This window comes from Myxine glutinosa, chromosome 14, assembly GCF_964187855.1.
Source record: "Myxine glutinosa chromosome 14, kmMyxGlut1.1, whole genome shotgun sequence".
NCBI classification, from domain to species: Eukaryota; Metazoa; Chordata; class Myxini; order Myxiniformes; family Myxinidae; genus Myxine; species Myxine glutinosa.
In genome coordinates this window covers 82,057,285-82,082,767 of record NC_136274.1, presented here as the reverse complement: position 1 = coordinate 82,082,767, position 25,483 = coordinate 82,057,285, and the positions used below count along the sequence as shown (strand labels likewise).

Below are 25,483 nucleotides of genomic sequence, written 5' to 3'. Positions count from 1 at the left end.
TATTTTTAAGTGATAACTGTGCCCGGGGGGAACTGATAATGTGGGGGGGGGGGTTGAGTTATCTGGTTTGTTTCTCCAAATTGGCCGGCAAAGAAAGTTTTCGCTGGGTTCAAACTTTCTTTCTTGAAGGGGGGGAGTGTTACATATTTATGTGAATGTATGTGAATTACCATTCAGGTCTTTGCTTATCCATGCGTAGTAGATTAAGGGTTGTTGTGGTTGGAGGGTCAGGAGCCCTTCTGAAAAAGTGTCCGGAAACGGAAGTGACCGGAAACGGAAGACAAAAGACACGAGGAAGAAAAGGGACGAGTATTCTTCTTCCTCGCCCCGCTCCGACGAAAGGTGGGATCGACCTTGCGCTGCGTGGAAAAGCGGCGTTCCGAAGCCCGTCTGGCGAGAGGAGTTACCGGGACGTGTACCTACCCGGTGGAGACGTCAAGTTGACGTGGGGCCGTGCATCGACCCCGCGTCTGGCACCGTTCACGGCACCGTCTAAACAGACGCGTACGGGTCGCACGTGGGGCCTAACACGCCTTGCAAGCGGCGTGGGGCTTTTGGCTTGATTTACCGTACCCGCTTCGCGTGGCCACGAGGGGCTGCAGCCGCGGTGCCTGGTACGATACCTGCCCGGTGGAAACACGTCCACCCGGGGTTCGTTCAACCGCCCGAGAGCGGCGACGCCGACCAGCATCTCGGTCAGGAGGGGCCCAGAGACATTGTGAGGGGCAGAGACCAAAAGGGGGTCGTGAGTACAGAAGTGGACACACCTATATAAGATGGCCATCTTAAGCATATAGGGAATTGATTGTGGATTGGGGAATTGTTGATGGTTGTTTGTTGTTGATTGCTCGGGGAATATCCGTGATTGTATCATTGAAATCGTATGCTATCCTTACCCTGGAAATATATCATTGCACATCAGTTTCTCTTGGGTGGAATTCATAGGGATTGCGTTGCGAAAGCGCATATATATAATACTACTTGCTGGCGAAGGTCCTCTCACGGTCCGGGGGTCACCGAGACCAGGTAGTCACCGAGGGGACCACGTAACAAAACTATGTGGTTCTAAGAACCGAATTCCCATTGTCCACTCTGCGGTGCCCTTGAAATTTGGGTCTCACCCCCACAAATTTTCACTCTGTGCCCTTGCACAATTTTGGGGCTGGGCCGTGTGGCTCCACTAGCAGGTCCAACAACCTGCGCACCTCCGCCACTGAAGTCGCCACCTGAGCTTACCTGCTCCTGCGACTACCTAACTGGGGAAGGCCCCTCCTGGCTCTTTACCCCCTGATGCCCACCTTGGCATTGGGCAACCCGGGTCCTTCCTTTGGATCCTCGGGCCCCACTCAACAACTCACAACTACCCTAACTGGCTCCCGGAGCCTACCTGCGGCCCCACCCGGCCGACAAACTACCAGTGGCGGATTGCCCCAATAACCATACGCACCAATTAAACCACACGCCCAGCCATTTAACAGTCTCACGCTCCCTCCAAAGCACTACTTTGCCACTACCTGCACCACAGGTGTCAATATCCATACAAATTTTGCCTATGCCCTCTACCTGGCTTTACAATACCCCCCCCCCCCCCCCGGGCCTTCGCGAATGGGTTCCACTCTTCCCCCATTCAATCCTTCGCATCATGCATTCCACACCTTTTATTCCACATCAAGCATTCCACACCACTTATCTCGCACATAAAATTCGCACACCTTTTTCCTTGCACACCCTTTTGTGCTCACACACCTCAACACAACTCCATTTATTTTCCACACAACTCCATGTATTCTCACACAATTCCTCACCAAGCACACAGCATCATCTATCTAACTGGTTTTCCCCTGAAACTCGTGCTTCCCCATCATCCCTTTAAACTATGCACTCCCTTTGTCATTATCAACCAGCTAAGCTACCTACGTCCCCACTATAGGTACAGTGTCACTACTTAAATCTTGTCCCTACAGTCGTCTAATTCCCTAACATTATCCTAGCCCTCCCTCGGCTAGCTTCGGTGCCCCATGGAGGTAACCATCACTGGCCCCCCATGTGCCTATCACTGCCATCCCCCTAAACTAATGCTCATGGGCCCTGGTCGTGTGAGGAATGGTCAGGCTACCATTCCTCCACGTAGGGTACACTATCCTCCACAGTCCACTACACTCTGATTCTCCATCTCTGGAGGTACGTCGTCACAGCTCGGCTTCGAAAGGCCGAGCGATCCATGTGGGTGGTTGGTCGCCTGTATGGGGTGTCCGTCCGGCATTTTCGATCCAAAGGGGGAGGTATGGACGGGCCGAGGTTCAGGGCTCCATCCCTACGCGGGGCTTCGCGGTCCCACGCACGATAGCCCAACCACCCACGGTCGGAGCACCGCACCCGCCAAGGTGCGCGGCTCCGAAATCTCCTACCTCCCCTTGAACCTCGCCGATTGCCTTTGCCGCCACGGCACGGCACCAACCATACAGTGCGGGGGCCGGCACGGGTCGTGCACGGGGGTCCTTGTGAAACCGCCGCGGCACCGATCCCAGCCTGTCCTTGCTGCACACAACTCACCGGCGGCTCACGTACGCTACCGTCCCCCTACGCACTACTGCCCCGGTCTGTGTCGATGCATGAGCCGCGTCCTCACCATTCATGACCCACTCCACACTCGCGCACCCAGGCATCCCCACGCCTCTCACACACTTCAGTACGCACTCTTCTTCTATGCACTCTTCTACCGCACAACCAGGCGCACACACGCCTTCCACACACTTCATTATCGCACACCCTCACGCACACCCTGGCGCACACGTTTCTCTCACATGCTTTGGCGCACACTTTTCTCTCACACGTGCACCAGTCGCCCTCGTACACCGCACAATGGACCTTTCGCGACTGCCTGGGTTTCGTCTCTGGCCCAAGCGCGCCAAAAACCCTTTTGCGCCAAACACATTCGCGCCATAATTTCTACTCACCTTGGGGACCTCCTTTTCTGCCAGCACCTGCAAACTTTTTATTTCGTTAGCAAGCACGGCATCATGGTGTAAATGCAGACTTTGTGCACATCCCATTACTTTCTCCCGTGATTCACTTTCCGATTCTGCCGTCTCTTCGGCCTCAATTATTTCTTTATCTACCTCGATCGCCGGAGCGCATGAAATTTCTCTGTCCAATTCGGTGACCGTCGGCTCTTTTACACCCCGCGTCGCGATTTCTATAGCCCCAGTCAATTTAGCTGTGCTCTGCCCAAGCTCGCTCTCCACGCGTTCCTCACATCGCTTCACCTCGTCGTGCCCCATTGCGACCTCCTCGCTCAACCTTCGCCTTATGTCCTCCCCCGCTTTTTTATGTCCCTCTTTGACGCTGCCCTCATCTTTTCCAATTGACCACCCATTTTGTTTTCCAACCCCTCCATGTTACATCTTGCTTCGTCCCTCATTTCTTTCATTTCATTCCTTTGGGCGTCCATTTTTGCATCCAGTTTACCTATTTCTTCTCTCATATACACCCTGAGTTGCACCATCAAAAGGCCCATATCTATTGGCGCTGCGGGCTCGGCCCTCACCGTTACGTGCGAGGCGCCGCCATTTCTACCCCTGTTGCCGCCTCCTCTTCAATTCTCCCTTTGTCTACAAGCTCTTCCTGTGGGTCCTGGGTCATCAATTCTACCTCTGCCTCATCTTCTACCCCCACCGGCATTCGACCGCCTTGGCTAGCCATGGTACGAATATAAATTTGAATTTACCACTAAATTTTGGTCGCTCGTAATTTTCGAGTGCTTGAAGCGCACTCCAGGTCTAATCCCACTCCTGACACCAAATGTTACGGTTTCCACGCGACCCTCCTGCCCTTACCAAGGGGAGATTAAGCCCCTTGTTCTTCTTGGGTCGGCGCAACCGAGAGATTTGAATCGCCCCTCCAGGGCAAACGCAAGGTAGGGTTTCGGGACAATTCTCGCACGTACCTAAATACCTGCGCCGCCGCGGAAGCGGGGAATCAAGCCTCGCACGAGCCACGCATAATTTGAGTACACCGAGCGGATTGCGTACCACGTGGTCCGTGCAGTTACCTTTGGTATTGGAACCAGATTTGAGCGGTTTTATTCGTACCACGCTTAGTCAATGATGGAAAACACAACAGCGGTAGAATCAAAGGAAGAACACAGGTTTAATTATTATTCACACTATTGTGTACAAGTCGGTAGCAAGCAGAGACACAGAGCAGCCTTATACAGTCTTAAGTTAACCCCAGACACGGGCACTATCACACTCACAGGGGAAATGAAAGGATGATGATGTTCACTCGCTCTGAACGCGCCGACTTGGTCGTCCAGGAGCGGCTCCGCCGACGTGGCTCTCCCCAGTCACAGCACGTCCCGCGATGAAGGCAAGCAGGCGGTGGGAGGGATCCTTGCAGCGCGTCTCTCGAACAAAGGGCAGAGCAGGCAGGCATGCGGTTTTCCACAGCGTGTTTAATTACCGGCGCGCTCTCACTCGCGTAACCCAATAGAGGCTCTGCCTCAAGCTCAACTGAGCGTCCAATTTGTAAGAGCACTTATAGCTTGATTCATGCGCGTCTTCTCTCAGAACTCGTAACTTTCTGACAAGCACCTTTCCCACCAGAACTTGCAAGCTCACCACTCCACAGAACTCAACTCTCACAGAACCTAGACTTGTTCAAGCGCCTCTGCCCATAACTACTCGAGCTCAACACCCAGCGCCTCTCCCATAACTGGGGTGGGGGCTTCGCACAATGGGTTATATTGCCAACCCTTCTTCTTCATCAATGATCTCTCTGACTCTCTTGAAAATCCTCTCTATCTCTTTGCTGACGACTCTACTCTCTGTCGCTCCATTCCTCATCCCTCAGATCGGCAGTCTGCAGCCTCCTCACTCTCTGCAGACCTGGGCAAAATCACAGACTGGGCAAACAAATGGAACATGTCTTTCAATCCTGATAAATCTCACACTCTTACGATGTCTATCCGAAAAGACCAACTGGAAAACCCTCCCATCCACTTTCTGAATAATCCTCTCCAAGAAGTTCTGTCACTCAAGCTTTTGGGTCTCACTATTTGCCATGATCTTTCCTGGGAAAACCACATTTCAAATCTGGCCTCCAAAGCCAGTCGCCGACTGGGCATCCTCCGTCGTGCGAAGTCCTTCCTTGGCACACCTGAGCTCCTCACCACATACAAGGCTTTCATCCGCAGCTCTATGGAATACTGCTCTCCCCTCTGGTCTGGTGCTCCTGCCTCACACCTAGCCCGTCTTCACGCTGTTGAAACCAAAGCGTTCAGAATCATTGGAATCTCCCGCGATGAAGCTAACTCCAAGGGCCTTTCACTCACTCACCGCAGGCAGGTTGGTGGTCTTTCCATCTTCTACCGACTCCTCTCTGGCCTTGCCCCCCCAGCCCTCTCTGGGCTCTGGCCCCCAAATATTCCTACAGGTCGCACAAGATCTGCCTGCAACCCTCTTATGGTTAAACTGCCAAAATCAAGACTTTCTGCTCACCTTCACTCCTTCATTCCTCTTTTCTCCCACCTCTGGAACAAACTCCCTCACTCTCTTCAATCCCACTCCACCCTCCAGGTCTTTAAAACAGCTGTTCACCACCATCTCTTATCCTCCCCCATCCAAAACCTTGATCTTTTCTACCCCCGCTAATTTCGGTCCCCTTGTGTTTTATACCTCTCCCCTCCTCCCCCCCCTCCCCTTCCCATGCCTCCTGCCCCCAAGCCCTCTCCCTCCCACACTTCTCCCTGCTCTCAAATGTTGTGGTTGTGTGCTTCCCCTTCTCTCCCCATCTTGTCTTCCGCTCCCTCTTTTTGTATATTTTGTTTGTCTGGTTGATTTGTTTGTGAAATAAATGTTAGCTCTTTCACGAGCCTCGATTCAGTATACAAAAAAAACCCAAAAAAAAAACCCCCTTCGTCCTTTCGAATGTTCTAACCACGCTTTGTGATGCAGTGCCGCAGCCACTCCCTTCAAGCCCTGATTGGCGGCTCGCTCTTACCGTCTGCTTCTCCTCCGCCCTCCTTCGGTCTTGCCTCGATTTGCCAGGCCTGCCTCGTGTTAATTTGCGCCAAAAGTCAAAAGCGGCATAAGGCAGCGTAAGGCGGCATAAGGCAACAAAGGCGGCATAAGGCAATGAAAGGACCTAACTCATTATTCTACTCAACGCAAGACTAACACAGGAAAAGGACTATGCTTACACATACTAAGGAATAACTGAACTATCGCGAGGCTACATGTTGTTGTGTGACTAAACTATGAGGGGGAAATTTAACCTTTATTAGTACAAACTCAAAACAGCAACAATATTTTCGACCACCCAAAAAGCTTGAGATCCCATACTCTTGTTTGAAAAGCTCACACAGCATTTTCTCCCATACTCTTGTTTGAAATCCCCTACAGCATTTTCTCCCATACTCTTGCTTGAAATCCCATACAGCATTTTCCCCCCATACTCTTGTTTTCAATCTCATGCAGCATTTTTCCCATACTCTTGTTAGAAATCTCGTACAGCATTATCCCTCATACTCTTGTTTGAAATCTTCGACAGCATTTTCGCCCATACTCTTGTTTTAAATCTCCTCCAGCATTTTCCCCAAAACTCTTGTTTGAAATCTCCGACAGCATTTTCTCCCATACTCTTGTTTGAAATGTCATGCAGCATTTTCTCCCATACTCTTGTTTTAAATCTCATGCAGCATTTTCTCCCATACTCTTGTTTGAAATCTGATGCAGCATTTTCTCCCATTCTCTTGTTTTAAATCTCCTACAGCATTTTTCCCCATGCTCTTGTTTTAAATCTCATACAGCATTTTCCCCCATACTCTTGTTTGAAATCTCATGCAGCATTTTCTCCCATACTCTTGTTTGAAATCTCCTCCAGCATTTTCCCCAAAACTCTTGTTTGAAATCTCCGACAGCATTTTCTCCCATACTCTTGTTTTAAATCTCCGACAGCATTTTCCCCCATACTCTTGTTTGAAATCTCAGGCAGCATTTTCCCCCATATGCTTGTTTGAAATCTCCTACAGCATTTCCCCAATACTCTTGTTTGAAATCTCAGGCAGAATTTTCCCCCATACTCTTGTTTGAAACCCCATACAGCATTTTCCCCCATACTCTTGTTTGAAAGTTCCATACAGCATTTTCACCCATAGTCTTGTTTGAAATCCCATACAGCATTTTCTCCCATACTCTTGTTTTAAATCTCCGACAGCATTTTCCCCCATACTGTTGTTTTCAATCTCCGACAGCATTTTCCCCCATACTGTTGTTTGAAATCTCAGGCAGCATTTTCCCCCATACTGTTGTTTGAAATCTCCGACAGCATTTTCCCCCATACTGTTGTTTTCAATCTCCGACAGCATTTTCCCCCATACTGTTGTTTGAAATCTCAGGCAGCATTTTCCCCCTTTCCCTTGTTTTAAATCTCCGACAGCATTTTCTCCCATACTCTTGTTTTAAATCTCCGAAAGCATTTTCCCCCATACTGTTGTTTGAAATCTCAGGCAGCATTTTCTCCCATACTCTTGTTTTAAATCTCCGACAGCATTTTCCCCCATACTGTTGTTTGAAATCTCAGGCAGCATTTTCTCCCATACTCTTGTTTGAAATCCCATACAGCATTTTCCCCAATACTCTTGTTTTAAATCTCCGACAGCATTTTACCCCATACTCTTGTTTGAAATCTCAGGCAGCATTTTCCGCCATACTCTTGTTTGAAACCCCATACAGCATTTTCCCCCATACTCTTGTTTGAAATCCCATACAGCATTTTCTCCCATACTCTTGTTTGAAATCCCATACAGCATTTTCTCCCATACTCTTGTTTTAAATCTCCGACAGCATTTTCTCCCATACTCTTGTTTGAAATCTCCGACAGCATTTTCTCCCATACTCTTGTTTGAAATCTCAGGCAGCATTTTCCCCCATACTCTTGTTTGAAATCTCCTGCAGCATTTTCCCTCATACTTTGGTTTGAAATCTCCGACAGCATTTTTCCCCATACTCTTGTTTGAAATCTCCTGCAGCATTTTACCCCATACTCTTGTTTGAAATCTCAGGCAGCATTTTCCCCCATACTCTTGTTTGAAACCCCATACAGCATTTTCCCCCATACTCTGTTTGAAATCCCATACAGCATTTTCTCCCATACTCTTGTTTGAAATCCCATACAGCATTTTCTCCCATACTCTTGTTTGAAATCCCATACAGCATTTTCTCCCATACTCTTGTTTTAAATCTCCGACAGCATTTTCTCCCATACTCTTGTTTGAAATCTCAGGCAGCATTTTCCCCCATATTCTTGTTTGAAATCTCCTGCAGCATTTTCCCCCATACTTTGGTTTGAAATCTCCGACAGCATTTTTCCCCATACTCTTGTTTGAAATCTCCTGCAGCATTTTCCCCCATACTCTTGTTTGAAATCTCCTGCAGCATTTTCCCCCATACTTTGGTTTGAAATCCCATGCAGCATTTTCCCCCATACTCTTGTTTGAAATCTCCTGCAGCATTTTCCCCAATACTCTTGTTTGAAATCTCCTACAGCATTTTCCCCAATACTCTTGTTTGAAATCTCCTACAGCATTTTCCCCCATACTCTTGTTTGAAATCTCCTGCAGCATTTTCCCCCATACTCTTGTTTGAAATCTCCTACAGCATTTTCCCCAATACTCTTGTTTGAAATCTCCTACAGCATTTTCCCCCATACTCTTGTTTGAAATCTCCTTCAGCATTTTACCCCATACTCTTGTTTTCAATCTCATGCAGCATTTGCTCCCATAATCTTGTTTGAAATCTCCTGCAGCATTTTCCCCCATACTTTGGTTTGAAATCCCATGCAGCATTTTCCCCCATACTCTTGTTTGAAATCTCCTGCAGCATTTTCCCCAATACTCTTGTTTGAAATCTCCTGCAGCATTTTCCCCAATACTCTTGTTTGAAATCTCCTACAGCATTTTCCCCAATACTCTTGTTTGAAATCTCCTACAGCATTTTCCCCCATACTCTTGTTTGAAATCTCCTTCAGCATTTTACCCCATACTCTTGTTTTCAATCTCATGCAGCATTTGCTCCCATAATCTTGTTTTAAATCTCCTGCAGCATTTTCTCCCATAATCTTGTTTTAAATCTCTGCAGCATTTTCCCCCTTACTCTTGTTTGAAAGCCCATACAGCATTTTCCCCCATACACTTGTTTGAAATCTCAGGCAGCATTTTCTCTCATACTCTTGTTTTAAATCTCCTGCAGCATTTTCTCCCATAATCTTGTTTTAAATCTCCTGCAGCATTTTCCCCCATACTCTTGTTTGAAAGCCCATACAGCATTTTCCCCCATACTCTTGTTTGAAATCTCCTACAGCATTTTCTCCGATACTCTTGTTTGAAATCTCCTACAGCATTTTCCCCTATACTCTTGTTTGAAATCTCCTACAGCATTTTCCCCCATACTCTTGTTTGAAATCTCGTACAGCATTTTCCCCCATACTCTTGTTTGAAATCTCCTACAGCATTTTCCCCCATACTCTTGTTTGAAATCTCCTACAGCATTTTCCCCCATACTCTTGTTTGAAATCTCGTACAGCATTTTCCCCCATACTCTTGTTTGAAATCTCGTACAGCATTTTCCCCCATACTCTTGTTTGAAATCTCGTACAGCATTTTCCCCCATACTCTTGTTTGAAATCTCCTACAGCATTTTACCCCATACTCTTGTTTGAAATCTCGTACAGCATTTTCCCCCATACTCTTGTTTGAAATCTCCTACAGCATTTTCCCCCATACTCTTGTTTGAAATCTCCTACAGCATTTTCCCCCATACTCTTGTTTGAAATCTCGTACAGCATTTTCCCCCATACTCTTGTTTGAAATCTCGTACAGCATTTTCCCCCATACTCTTGTTTGAAATCTCGTACAGCATTTTCCCCCATACTCTTGTTTGAAATCTCCTACAGCATTTTACCCCATACTCTTGTTTGAAATCTCGTACAGCATTTTCCCCCATACTCTTGTTTGAAATCTCCTACAGCATTTTCCCCCATACTCTTGTTTGAAATCTCCTACAGCATTTTCCCCCATACTCTTGTTTGAAATCTCGTACAGCATTTTCCCCCATACTCTTGTTTGAAATCTCGTACAGCATTTTCCCCCATACTCTTGTTTGAAATCTCGTACAGCATTTTCCCCCATACTCTTGTTTGAAATCTCCTACAGCATTTTCCCCCATACTCTTGTTTGAAATCTCGTACAGCATTTTCCCCCATACTCTTGTTTGAAATCTCCTACAGCATTTTCCCCCATACTCTTGTTTGAAATCTCGTACAGCATTTTCCCCCATACTCTTGTTTGAAATCTCGTACAGCATTTTCCCCCATACTCTTGTTTGAAATCTCGTACAGCATTTTCCCCCATACTCTTGTTTGAAATCTCGTACAGCATTTTCCCCCATACTCTTGTTTGAAATCTCGTACAGCATTTTCCCCCATACTCTTGTTTGAAATCTCCTACAGCATTTTCCCCCATACTCTTGTTTGAAATCTCATTCAGCATTTTCTCCCATAATCTTGTTTGAAATCTCCTCCAGCATTTTCTCCCATACTCTTGTTTGAAATCTCGTACAGCATTTTCCCCCATACTCTTGTTTGAAATCTCCTCCAGCATTTTCTCCCATAATCTTGTTTGAAATCTCCTACAGCATTTTCTTCCTTGAACATGATCCTGGACAGGACAGCCAACCTCGCTGTTTTTCTTCGTGGGATGCCTGATCAAATCATGTTTTCAAATGCATTTTTATAATCGCGTTGTGGCCAATCTCCTGAAATGCCGCAGTCCATGGAGTACAATAAATAACATCGTTTCGCGGAGTACAATAAATAACCCTTTGGAAAATAACCTCGCTCTCCAGAAGCACTCCTCGCGGTGTGAAGTCCAGGAGCGATGGAGTTAACTTTGCCGAGCGAGGATGAGCGCGGGAGCGGCTTGGAGCGCTGTGAGTGGCAGTGCTCTCACGCACGCTGGGAGCCTCAAGATGCTCAACTTGAGTCGTTAGTTGGGTGATGTTTGTGGCACTTGTGTGGATCTAACGGAGAATCGAACCTTGGGGTACCGGTCACATGGAATCCTTAATACCAAGTAAGCGTCTCTATGTTTTTCTTTTTTGAAACCTTCTATACATATATTATGCTTCGCTTTATCCGGCCAGATGAGCGAAGCGCTACTTCGCTACTTCAGCGAGTCTACTGTTGTTCTCATCTCTCTATTCATCTAATGCGTCAAATCTGCTGCATTCTTACTGCTACCTTCAAGGCCATTTCCTCCTCTAAGCTTTGTCCACCTGCTTGAGACCTTGTCACCTTTCAATTTCAACTTCTGTCTGTCGCCCAGGTTTCCATTTGCGCATTATCCTCAGCCTCGACACCTGCATTAGCAAAAGAGTCATTGGCAATGTCTAGTTCTGGGGTTTCGGAGAAGGTTTTGGCGTTCCCTGTCCCCGGGACGAGTTAGCTTTTCAACACTCGGTATCAAAATGTTTTCTCTCTCAAACATTGTCATGGAAAGCTCATCAGCAATCCAAGAGGAATTTTGTTTGCACCAATGCTAACATGATTGCTGTCAGTTACCTATACAAACAGGTGATGTGTTTTTCGAGCTTCTTTTTAATTTTCTTTCTTTTCCTTTTCCTTGCTACCTCCGCCACCAAAAGGTGGATGGAGGTTATGCTTTCACACCTGTCTGTTTCTCTGTTTGTTTGTGAACAAAATATCTCAAAAAGTTGTCGACGGATTCGGACAACATTTGGCAGAGTGGTAGCGTCTGTGACAAGGACGAAATGATTCGATTTTGGTGAAGATCCGGATCCGGCTACTAGAATTTTTAAAGTGATTCTTCACCATTGAGAGGTAGGGCCAAAAACGATATCTCGAAAAGGATATTTCGGAAAGTTGTGGATGGACTTGGACGAAACTTGGTGGACCGGTTGGGTGTGTGAAAAGAAATAATATATTCGATTTTGGTGAAGATCTGAATATGGATTCGGATATGAGAATTATTTAATTTATCAGTAATTCTTCACCATTGGGAGATGCGGCCAAAACGATATATAGCAGGATATCTCAAAAGGTTGTGGACGGATTCAGACGAAACTTGGTGGATCGGTTTTGTGTGTGACTATAAATAATCGATTCGATTTTGGTGAAGATCTGAATATAGATTCGGATATGAGAGTTATTTAATTTTTAAGTAATTCTTCACCATTGGGAGATGCGTCCAAAACGATACATAGCAGGATATCTCGAAAAGTTATGGACGGATTCGGACGAAACTTGGTGGACAGGTTGTGTGTGTGACAAGAAATAATCGATTCGATTTTGGTGAAGATCTGAATATAGATTCGGATATGAGAGTTATTTAATTTTTAAGTAATTCTTCACCATTGGGAGATGCGGCCAAAACGATACATAGCAGGATATCTCAAAAGGTTGTGGACGGATTTGGACGAAACTTGGTGGACCGGTTGGGTGTATGACAGGACAAATCGATTCGATTTTGTTGAAGATCTGAATATAGATTCGGATATGAGAGTTATTTAATTTTTAAGTAATTCATCACCATTGGGAGATGCGGCCAAAACGATACATAGTAGGATATCTCAAAAAGTTGTCGACGGATTTGGACGAAACTTGGTGGACCGGTTGGGTGTCTGACGAGGACAAACAGATTAGATTTTGGTGAAGATCTGAATATAGATTCGGATATGAGAGTTATTTAATTTTTAAGTAATTCTTCACCATTGGGAGATGCGGCCAAAACGATACATAGCAGGATATCTCGAAAAGTTGTGGACGGATTTGGACGAAACTTGGTGGACCGGTTGGGTGTCTGACGAGGACAAACAGATTAGATTTTGGTGAAGATCTGGATCCGAATCCAGCTAGTATAATTTTTAAGTGATTCTTCACCATTGAGTAATATGGTGTGCTCTCTACTGAGTGCCGTTCTCGTTGTCATTTTTAATGAGACTCCCATTATATCTTGTGGTACTTTATTGTGAAAGCGATAAAACTCTCAGATGCATCTCTTGGATATTTTTACTCCTGCGGCGATTCATCACGACTGCCTTGAAGCTTTGGTTTTCTTAAAGTGGCTGCAAAGTAAATTACAACTTTCATTGGTGCTCCACTTGAAAATGACATGCTTGTTGAATATAATCTCCTGAAAGAGAGCTGGCATTGTGGCTTTGCTACATTGTCACTTGTGTCACCCTAATGGACGTTCCCGTTAAGATCATTGTGAGTGGAGGCGAATTGGGTTGTGTGACGACAGATGGTTTGATTTTTAACCCAATCACCATGGAGAATGCGTTGAAAGGATCGAATAATTGTGCTGCAGGAAGTGGTGCTGTGGCTACTTTGAGCCTTGAGAAGGTCGCCAGTTGATGCCACGCGTGGCCAGACGGAGTCCGCCTGAGCCGTTTTGTTTCCTCTAAGCAAAGTGTGAAAATGAGGCCCGGAAAGTATCACGAGTTGAACACGAGTTTGACTTCAGTATGTGTTGAGACCTATCGTGTACATGTCATTGGGTTGTCACATTTTGTTCCTAACGCCTTTTTGCTTGGAAGTTCTCCTTGGTTACCTGCATAAAAGTAGGAATGCAATGGACATCGTCGTTTATTGCTTGTGGAAACCCAGGATGATTTCCCTGTTTTGGGTAACTCCTTTCTAATGTCGAGCACATGTACAACTTTGTCATTGATATCTTCTCACCTTCCCTTATTTTACCGAATGGTGAATTCATCAGGTAGCCTCTTGCCTGCTTTTCCCCCTTGTGCACTACCTGGAATCTCTGACATGTGAGGGTAATTCCACATAATCTGGAGAAATGTCTCCCCACTAACTGGCTTAGCAATGTCTGGATACGATCCGTTAATTTCATGATATCAATTTGAGTCTATTTGTTTGCCACGAACTAGTTATAAGGCAGATGATGTGGAGATCCATACGTGGCTATACCAGGGGATCGGCCCCCATAAAGGAACAGTCTACAGGTGTTACATCGGTGTTCACAGGTGTTTATGCAACCTTCGCTCTGTTTCTGGCTATAGTGTTTTTGTCAGCTCCTGAGGACCTTATTAAGAGGCATTCTTTGATTTCTCCTATAATATTTTTAGGTTGATTTGGAAGTTATTGGCATTAATGTGTGACGTCGAATAAATCCCATAGGAGATCTTCATAGCACAAACTGTTTTCCTGATTTCACAAAGACTTCAACCACCGTTGGGTAAAAAACCACTAATATCAGAAGACAGGAATAGAAAACTAGGCCAGGGTACCTGCAAACCGTGGCCCAATTTGGTAATACATTTGTACAATGACATCTTTAGCATCCACAAGGAAATGCAGGCATTTGGGAGCATTTGCTTAACATCCTCATCAAATCAGGGTGAACTTCATTATGCATCACATCAGGAAAATCAATGACTGCTGCTCGATCCTACCATTTGCAATGGGTAACGTGCTTTCTGAAGCATTGTGGATGTTGCTGAAAACCATCGGCCTTTGAAACATTGATGCATTTTAATAATCTGGTGCTCAAGACGAGACTTTGCAAGCTATCTTTGTCAAATGATGCATTGGCTTTGTCAGCGTGATCAATTTTCAGTGTTTCTGAGCATCCAAATGATGATGGTCGACAGCATTGACTGCAGGTGTAAATGCCGCGTCCTGCTCAGAGGAACATGCGGGGGCGAAAGGCAGCTGGTGTAGCTTCGGAACCACGTAGCTCAGACACCTGGGAGATGTGCCAAATGCAAATTCCGGTCCTTTCTACCATTTGAGTGTGCCTACCGCCGGTGAGAGTGAGAGCCAAATGATGCGATGCCCTTCCCGTCGCAAAAGCTGTGCTTCCTGCATGCCGCTGATGCTTTGTGTCTTTTCTGCAGGTGAAGAAGGGCTCCATCGGTGATCTATTCTCCGACCTCCGTGATGGGCGCAAGCTGCTGGACCTCCTCGAGATCCTTCTGGATCAGAAGCTGGTGAGACTACCTGTTGTCCAAAACCCTGTAGCTGCAGTAGATCCCGGTATACTGTATATATCCAGTGAAACTTGTCCATTATAAATCAAAACACTTAACTGAGTGGCTTTCCACCATCATGGAATGTACCAATTGTGTACAGCAAGGTAAATAAGTTGCGACCAAATCTCGATTCTTGGTGCGAAAATGTTATTGTAGTTGATTTTTTTTTTTTTTTACCATACCTTTTCTATCTCCAGAAAAGTGAAACTATTGAGTAAAACATGACTGGCGTAGACTCTAAAATGTGTTCATTCTTGGCGGAACCTCTTGTCGATTAATCTCCCGAGTCCGGCGTCTCCAGCTCTTCTCGACAGGACTTCAAGTCTGCTGCCCACCACGACCTCACTGTCTCCCCCAATTCCAGGACTGAGCGACACAACACCTGCTGAGACCTGGTTCTCACCTGTTATTTTTTTTCTCTTTTTCAAACATTTCCTCTCCTTGTACCTGTGGTGCATCTATTGTTGTCATCCCATTGTTTTCCCTTTCTCCCATTTGACCCTGTTGTTCTGCTCTGCTGTTAGCCTTGACACCTGTATTATAAAACAAACAAATCATCAAGATCAGGCCAACATTTGAGCCCCGTAAACTGCTGCTGAATTGTATCCTGCAGGATTGTTTGAAGAAATCGCAGTAATAACCATCTGGCGTATTTGTTCAGCAACAGCTGGGTGTCCAGAGTTGTCACCTGAAGATTCCATAAAGCTCAGGACAGATTGCCAAAGCAATTTCAAAGCCTGAAGTCTTATCACATTGGGCGCTCTTTCCTCTTGCCTGATAGGATTACGTTTGAGGCTAATTATATCTCTAAACATTTGGAGGTCTGGGATAAAACCCTTTCGCCTTCAATTCACCTGGTGGTGGAGGAAGAGGTGGTGGGGGAGAGGATGGGTCTAAGGAGGTCCAATGAGACCCAAGACATTGGCAGTGCTTTGAATACCTTTCTTTGAGCATGCTGAACATCTAAATCAACTACGTGTCGCCATTTTGCCTTTTTGGGGTTAAAATGAAATTAGCACATCTTTTTCTGTCGCAGGTGTAATGGTTGCGATGCAGACCTGACAATTGATGGCTCGATTGGGGGGAACTGAGACTTTTATATTTGATACGCGGAGCGTTTTTGACAAAGGTCGAACGTTGGGGAAGATAAGCGATTTGGGAAAGAAAACAATGAGTGAATGGATTGGAAATGAAAATATTTGTTTGAAAACACAAAGATGTCATTGTTTGGCTTTACATTTAAGACTCTTACAGATGAAAAAAATATTATATTCAAGTTTTTTTATGGAACATATAAAACACAAAGATCATTTCCAATTTGGCACATGGATGACATCATCATCCACAATCGTTAAACGAGTATTTTACGGGGGCTGCCATAGGAACCAGGGGTCTTCATAATCTGAGATTGTTTTAAAGCTTTTATCACAAACAAGGACTCCATCTTCTCAAACACCCACCTCACATCTGGCCTTGCTCCTCTCACCCTCTCTTACCCATCCAGGTCACGTTGGTTCTTCTGGAATCCCACATATAGTTTACCTTTGCATACTCTAACCTCAACACTCACCTCCATCCCTTCAAGGTTGCTGCCAATCATCACCCTCATGTTTTCTCATGGAGCCACAACTGCTGTGTGCGACCCTCGGTCACCTCCCCTGACCCCTTCTACACCCCCCTCCTTCTCTGCCTCTCATCCATTCTTGTGCCATGGCATTGGCCCCCTGTTCTCCTTTGATCCTCTGTCAGTCTGTGAATCTGCTGCCCTCTTTTATTTTTGTTCCCACATGATCCTATACTTCTATATACAAAACCATACAAAATAGGTTGCATACTGCACAAGCTCGACTGCTCCCTTAATATAAAGGAACAGACTGAACGATACCTGCCTATCTTAGTTCAATCAACCAATCAGAAAATATCCAGATTGAGATACACTTGCTAGTATTTCTGTTTGTGCATGTGTTCATGATGAATACTATCCTCCATTTTCCTTCCCTTCACCTCTCTGTTCAATCCTGCATGAAGTCCAAAGAGCGTGGCTCCACCCGGGTCCATGCCTTGAATAATGTGAATCGTGTTCTTCAAGTCCTGCAAAAAAACAACGTGAGTGTCGGCATCATTTGTCCACTTGATATTTTCACTTGAGCGACTTTGAGCTTCGTGCTTTATTCAAATGCATGCTTATTGAGGTCGCACACACACACACACACACACACACACACACACACACACACACACACACACACACACACACACACACACACAGCTTTTCACTCGTCTTTGTACATCTTGTTTCATGGGTTCCTGCAGGTTAGGGGTCAAGCTCTTCCTTTCTGAGTGCCGAGCCTCATTTACATGGGCCCGTGCAGCCATTCTGTGCAGTCATGCTGTTGAATCTTTGATTTGGGGGTGCTGCAGGAAGCAAACATTAATTGAAGTACATAAAGCACAGGTCGACCGTGGGTCATAAAACCTGTAATTGGAAATTGGGGCTACAAGTCAGCTTGGTTTCTCTGCAGATATATATATGTATATATATATATATATATATATATATATATATATATATTATATATATATATAATAATATATATATATACATATATATATATATAATATATATATATAATATATATATATATATATATATATATATATATATATATATATATATATATATATATATATATATATATATATATATATATATATATATATGGAAAGTTGTTACACGAGCTCTTTAGTTCTTTTAGCCTTTACACTAGTTACGACTTGGTACACAAAAAAAAGATAAGAGTGAAAAATCCCGTTTTAAAAGAAACATGAAAGAACGCAATATATATTGTTGCGGAAACGGAGTACGGCACTCCCCTTGGGGGGGGGGGGGGGGGGTTAGTACCCCTTCTATTTTCACTGGCCGTCTCCGCTCCTGAAGCTGCCCAGCTCCCTCCAGGGAGGCAGGTGAGCAACCTCGTTCGAGACCGTGGACAAGATGTTATTTTGCCGAGCGGATGGCAGCCCGCGGCTCGAACCGTTAGCAGAACTAGACCCGATTCCTATTCGTTGGCCAAATCGTGCCACAGATATTCAATGATGGAAAAGACAAGGATGAACGGATGTGAAGGAAAGAAGGCAAGGTAGGAAGAACAGGATTTATTACTAACTATTATGTACACAATCAAAGAAACCAAGGGAGATGGAAATATACGAAAATAAAGACAGAAGGAGTAAGACACAGTGCAAATATTAACTTATCTAAACAGGCTTAACTTATACCCCAGACAACATAAAGGACGGACGACAATCAGACTTACACGGGGAATGATGATAGGAGTGAATGGCAGGAGGTGGATGGCTGGACGGACGAGGAGGTGGGATCACAAGGCGGGAAGGATGCGGGTGGTTGGTATGATCGCGCGGCTCGAGGTGAGCAGCCGCCGACCCTCCTCAATCGTCTCTGCATGGCGGCGTTCTTCGCGGCCGCAACTGCCGTCAACGCTCAAAGCTGCCGTGGTCAAAAGCTGCGGTGGATTCCGCTGCGGTGGGGTGAACTCGAGAAACGAGTCCGAGGTCACTTGGAGCTGGTGGGGGCTTCCTCGGTCATCTCCTTCCTCAATCGTCTCTCTGGTGGGGGCGTCGCGCCGCGGGTTATATAGCCACGCCCTACCAAGCCATGACCACACCTTACCAAGCCGTGCCCACCGAGTCCTGGTTGGGCGCAAGGGCTTCCTGGCTCCACCTCCTGATGACGAGGTGCGGGCCACGCCCATAATGTAGCTCCTCCCCCTTCTTCTCCGAGGCTTGACCACGTGCGTAATGGAGGCAAAGGCGCTGACAATGCGAATGGCAATGACGCAGTTGGAAATGGAGGTTTTGGGGCAATTGTAAGGGGATCTATCTTATTTCAATTTCGGTGCAATGCAGAGTCAGCTAATGGGACACAGAGCCTTATACTAACATAGAATAAAGAAATAACTATTTAGAAGGGTATATGGTGGCCTACGTGCTTGCGATGGATTAACTAAGAGGACGACCTTTGACCTTTACACTTAACGGAGCTATTTACAAGGAATCATTACACTACTTAGAGGGTGATATTTACAACAAAAGAAAACACAGGATTCTCAAATCCGCAACAATATATACTGTATGTAGTTGGATGTTCACAGATTGACTGAATATTATTATTATTATTATTTTTTACTTTCTGCATATGTGCAAACCATCGACTCTGAGCATATACACCACGTGCACAACAAAAATGAATATAACTCGAGATTGCATGAATAACAATCATTTTAAACCTCTTCATGCACTGTCTGGACACAAGAGCTCAATGAGGTATCACTCAGCATTGTACGTGTTGTCGTTGTGTAGTTATGATGCTTACCCCGATCATACGCAATCACGCAACTTGCATTTCTTTCTTTCTTTCTCTCTCTCTCTCTCTCTCTCTCTCTCTCTCTCTATACTCTCTCTCTCTATACTCTCTCTCTCTATACTCTCTCTCTCTATACTCTCTCTCTCTATACTCTCTCTCTCTCTCTCTATACTCTCTCTCTCTCTCTCTCTCTCTATACTCTCTCTCTCACTCTCTCTCTCTATACTCTCTCTCTCACTCTCTCTCTCTATACTCTCTCTCTCTATACTCTCTCTCTCTATACTCTCTCTCTCTCTATACTCTCTCTCTCTCTATACTCTCTCTCTCTCTATACTCTCTCTCTCTCTATACTCTCTCTCTCTATACTCTCTCTCTCTCTATACTCTCTCTCTCTCTCTCTATACTCTCTCTCTCTCTATACTCGCTCTCTCTCTATACTCGCTCTCTCTATACTCTCTCTCTCTCTCACTCTCACTCTCTCTCTCTATACTCTCTCTCTCTATACTCTCTCTCTCTATACTCTCTCTCTCTATACTCTCTCTCTCTATACTCTCTCTCTCTATACTCTCTCTCTCTATACTCTCTCTCTCTCTATACTCTCTCTCTCTATACTCTCTCTCTCTCTATACTCTCTCTCTCTATACTCTCTCTCTCTCTCTCTCTCTCTATACTCTCTCTCTCTTTATACTCTCTCTCTCTCTATACTCTCTCTCTCTTTATACTCTCTCTCTCTATACTCTCTCTCTCTCTATACTCTCTCTCTCTCTATACTCTCTCTCTCTATACTCTCTCTCTCTCTATACTCTCTCTCTCTATACTCTATCTCTCTATACTCTCTCTCTACTCTCTCTCTCCATACTCTCTCTCTCTATACTCTCTCTCTCTATACTCTCTCTCTCTATACTCTCTCTCTATACTCTCTCTCTCTCTATACTCTCTCTCTCTATACTCTCTCTCTCTATACTCTCTCTCTCTATACTCTCTCTCTCTATACTCTTTCTCTCTATACTCTCTCTCTCTATATTCTCTCTCTCTATACTCTCTCTCTCTCTATACTCTCTCTCTCTATACTCTCTCTCTCTCTATACTCTCTCTCTCTATACTCTCTCTCTCTATACTCTCTCTCTCTCTCTCTCTCTGTATATATATATATATATATATATATATATATATATATATATATATATATATTGCAGACTATTGTCACTGCAATGTATATATATATATATATATATATATATATATATATATATATATATATACATTGATCATATTTCCAAAACACAATTGGTGAGGTTGGGGTAGCCTCTTGTCACCATGGAAATTTGGATGCATGTATGAATTATTTTACTCTACAGTATATAGCAAATTGCTGTTGGATGATATTAATTTTTGCATGTCAAGATTTCCCATAGTTGGGGTGTGTACACACACACACACACAAACACACGCAGAAAGACACCGCAGAAACACACCGCAGAAACACACACACAGAAACACACTCACAGAAAGACACACACAGAAACACACACACACAGAAACACACACACACACAGAAACACACACACACAGAAACACACATGCAGAAACACCCACACAGAAACACACACAGAGAAACACACACACAGAAACACACACAGAAACACACACACAGAAACACACTCACAGAAAGACACACACAGAAACACACACACACAGAAACACACACACACACAGAAACACACACACACAGAAACACACATGCAGAAACACCCACACAGAAACACACACAGAGAAACACACACATAGAAACACACACACAGAAACACACACACAGAAACACAGACACAGAAACACACACACAGAAACACACACAGCACGTGCAAGTAGAAGGAGAAACACACACAGCACGTGCAAGTAGAAGGAGAAACACACAGCACGTGCAAGTAGAAGGAGAAACACACACACAGAAAAACACACACAGCACGTGCAAGTAGAAGGAATATCCATATTTTTTAATTGAGAGCTTCTTTCAAATTGACCCGTTAGATTTTCCCGTTAGAGGGTACTTGGGATCTTGGATTTGAAGCCATTATACTGAGTCGCTTTGTCCATCGTCTCCCAATGTCCTCGTAATTCACTTAAAATGCATACAAATGTCTCTTTAGGTGCTTGTTTTTCACATGTCATAAACACACGTCCATGTGTGTGTGTGTATATATATATATATATATATATATAAAGGAGGAGTGTCTGTGTGTGTGTGTGTGTGTGTATGTGTGTCTGTCTGGATGTCCGCTTATAACTCAAGAACTACACATCGGAGAAAAGTTTTAGACACAGATTCGGAATCAGCATAAAATCCTGGTGGTTATAGGCTACGTTTTATTTTAATATCAATGGTTTAAAAAAACCGTGCCACCTGCAATCCCATGGTGGTTTGTGGCGGCGCTAGACGTTCGGGGTGTATTGCAATGGTTTGTCGGGTTTGGCTGTGTGTCCAGAATAGCTCCCATTTCCTCATGTTCTTCCACTTTTATTTTGATTATTCTGTTACAACGCCTTCCTTATGTACCTTATATCCCCCCGACGAGGCCTCTACATAATTTAATGCGGCAGAATTTCGTACATTTTGAGTGAAAGAAGTGAGACGAAGTTGTAGGAGGAAGAAGAGGCGTGGCCGAACTGATAGAAGCCGACTGTGGAGGGCCTCGATCGTGAGTGGAAATGGCGGGAATTGCGTTTGTATCGCAAAGTAAAGGATCTGCATTCATTTCTGAACTTGCATTGGTGGATTGTTATACATCTGCATTATTTTTCATTAAAAAACTTTATGTTGAACTTGAAGGCCACAAGCACGGACTATATATTATATAGCCCTCATTGAGGTAAAAATAAAAGTAAAAATCCTGCTATCGCTTGCCAAGCTAGCCGTTCCCCTCCCCCTCCCCTCCCCTCTCCTCCTCCCCCTCCCTCCTCTTCTCCCCTCCCTCCTCTTCTCCCCTCCCCCCTCTTCTCCCCTCCCCCCCTCTTCTCCCCTCCCCACCCTCTCCTCCCCTCCCCCCCCATTCCCCTCCCCTCCCCCCCCGTTCCCCTCCCCTCCCCCCCGTTCCCCTCCCCTCCCCCCCCATTCCCCTCCCCTCCCCCCTCTTCCTCCCCTCCCCCCTCCCACTCCCCTCCCCCCTCACCCCCTCGCCCACTCCCTCCCCCTCATCCCCCTCCCCCCTCCCCCCTTCCCCTCCACTCCCCCCTCCCCCTCCCCCTCCACTCCCCCCTCACCTCCCCCCTCACCTCCCTCTCCCCCTCCCCTCCCCCCTCCCCTCCCCCCTCACCTCCCCCTCACCTCCCCCCTCCCCCTCCACTCCCCCTCCCCCCTCCCCCCTCACCTCCCCCCCTCACCTCCCCCCTCCCCCTCCACTCCCCCTCACCTCCCCCCCTCCCCTCTCCTCCTCCCCCTCCCCCCTCTTCTCCCCTCTCCTCCTCCCCCTCCCTCCTCTTCTCCCCTCCCCCCCTCTTCTCCCCTCCCCCCTCTCCTCCCCTCCCCCCCCGTTCCCCTCCCCTCCCCTTCCTCCTCCCCTCCCTTGCACCGCCCGGCAATGCCGGGTACTTCCCATGGCCAGCTGAACGTGGGCTGCTCGAGGGTTGGAAAACCAAGCAATCTTTATGTCTTGGCACCAAGTAAGAAAACCAGAAATGTTGTATACCCAGAGGTTTTGAGAAATTGAAAATTGACAAAACGTCATGTAGGAAATGTACTGTGATATTGCTCTAAAATATACATGTTCTTTTCATCATATATTTGTCTTATTCTTATTCAACCCGGGTGAAGCCCCCCCCTCCCCCCTCCCCCCTCCCCCTCCCCCCTCCCACCTCCCCCTCCCCCTCCCCTCCCCCCTCCCCCTCCCCCTCCCCCCTCCCACCTCCCCCTCCCCCTCCCCTCCCCCTTCCCTCCCCCTCCCCCCCCTTCCCTCCCCCTCCCCCCTCACCCCCCTCCCACTCCCCTCCCCCTCACCCCTCCCTCCCCCTCCCCCTCCCCTCCCCCCTCCCTCCCCCTCCCCCCTCCCTCCCCCTCCCCCATTCCCCGCCACTTCCCCCCCTCCCCTCCCCCTCCACTCCCCCTCCCCCTCACCCCTCCCCCATCCCCCCTCCCCTCTCCTCCCCCCTCCCCTCTCCTCCTCCCCCTCCCTCCTCTTCTCCCCTCCCCCCCTCTCCCCCTCTTCTCCCCTCCCCACCCTCTCCTCCCCTCCCCCCCGTTCCCCCTCCCCTCCCTTTCCCCCTCCCCTCTCTCCTCCCCGTCCGGCAATGCCGGGTACTTCCCATGGCCAGCTGTACGTGGGCTTGCTCGAGGGTTGGAAAACCAAGCAATCTTTATGTCTTGGCACCAAGTAAGAAAACCAGAAATGTTGTATACCCAGAGGTTTTGAGAAATTGATAATTGACAAAACGTCATGTAGGAAATGTACTGTGATATTGCTCTAAAATACACATGTTCTTTTCATCATATATTTGTATTATTCTTATTCAACCCGGGCGAAGCCGGGTACCTCAGCTAGTATATATATATACAGTATATATATATACTAGTGGGGTCACCCGTGGGAATCCCACGGGCATGGATGTGTGTGATATTTGGACATCTTGATTTAGATGCTGCACATTAAATTTTACAAAATGGTTACTGGCAATTCATCAGATCCAGAAATGGTGTAATGAACACAATTTATATATTTCACATAATATGTGCCCCCTCACTCCTCTCCACCTGACACTCTCCTCTCTCCACCCCTCACGCCTCTGCAATCCACTCCTCCTCACACTCCCCTCCAATACCTCCTCACACTCCCCTCCAATACCTCCTCACACTCCTCTCCAATACTTCCTCACACTCCTCTCCAATCCCTCACACTCCTCTCCAATCCCTCACACTCCTCTCCAATTCCTCACACTCCCCTCCAATCCCTCCTCACTCTCCTCTTCCAAAACGCTCCCCACTCTCCTCTCCAATCGCTCCTCACTCTCCGCTCCAATCGGCCCTCACTCTCCGCTCCAATCGGCCCTCACTCTCCGCTCCAATCGGCCCTCACTCTCCGCTCCAATCGGCCCTCACTCTCCGCTCCAATCGGTCCTCACTCTCCGCTCCAATCGGTCCTCACTCTCCGCTCCAATCGGCCCTCACTCTCCAACTCCTTCCTCCTCACTCTCCAACCCCTCGCTCCTTACTCTCCAACCCATCGCTCCTCACTCTCCAACACCTAGCTCCTCGCTCTCCAACCCCTAGATCCTCGCTCTCCAACCCCTAGCTCCTTGCTCTCCAACCCCTAGCTCCTCGTTCTCCAACCCCTCGATCCTCGCTCTCCAACCCCTCGCTTCTCGCTCTCCAACCCCTTGCTCCTCGCTCTCCAACCCCTCGCTCCTTGCTCTCCAACTCCTCGTCCCTCGCTCTCCAACCCCTCGCTCCTCACTCTCCAACACCTCACTCCTCACTCTCCAACCCCTCGCTCCTCACTCTCCAACTCCTCACTCTCCAACCCCTCGCTCCTCACTCTCTAACTCCTCGCGCCTCACTCTCCAACCCCTTGCTCCTCTCCAATTTCTTGCTCTCCAACCCCAAGCCCCTCACTCTCCAACCCCTAGCTCCTCCCTCTCCAACTCATCACTCTCCAACCCCTCGCTCCTCACTCTCCAACCCCTCACTCGTCTCCAATTTCTCGCTCCTCTCCAACGCCTAGCCCCTGACTCTCCAACCCCTAGCTCCTCACTCCCAACCCCTAACTCCTCACTCTCCAACCCATAGCTCCTCACTCTCCAACCCCTAACTCCTCTCCAACCCCTCGCTCCTCTCCAACCCTCCTCATCGTCGTTGCAGCAGCATCCTGTGCGAGTCTGTGATCACGTTCGTCGAGGGTCTCGTTCTCTCCCGTCTGGTTCTTTTTCTTGCTGCAGTCTCGTGGGGTCACCCGTGGGAATCCCACGGGCATGAACGTGTGTTACATTTTTACATCTTGATTTAGATGCTGCACATTAAATTTTACAAAATGGTTACTGGCAATTC

At 46.7% G+C, this 25,483-nt stretch overlaps 1 protein-coding gene across 10 annotated transcripts in view; it reads left to right on the top strand.

Annotated features, from left to right (window-relative positions):
* LOC137439963 (dystrophin) overlaps positions 1–25,483 on the top strand; it is a 1,283,433-nt gene that overhangs the window by 232,617 nt on the left and 1,025,333 nt on the right. For all 10 annotated transcript variants that reach the window (XM_078768445.1, XM_078768443.1, XM_078768444.1 and 7 more), the window contains 2 exons: positions 14,934–15,026; positions 17,097–17,174. In XM_078768445.1, coding sequence (XP_078624571.1) covers positions 14,934–15,026; positions 17,097–17,174 — 171 coding nt within the window. The remainder of the gene's footprint in view (positions 1–14,933; positions 15,027–17,096; positions 17,175–25,483) is intronic.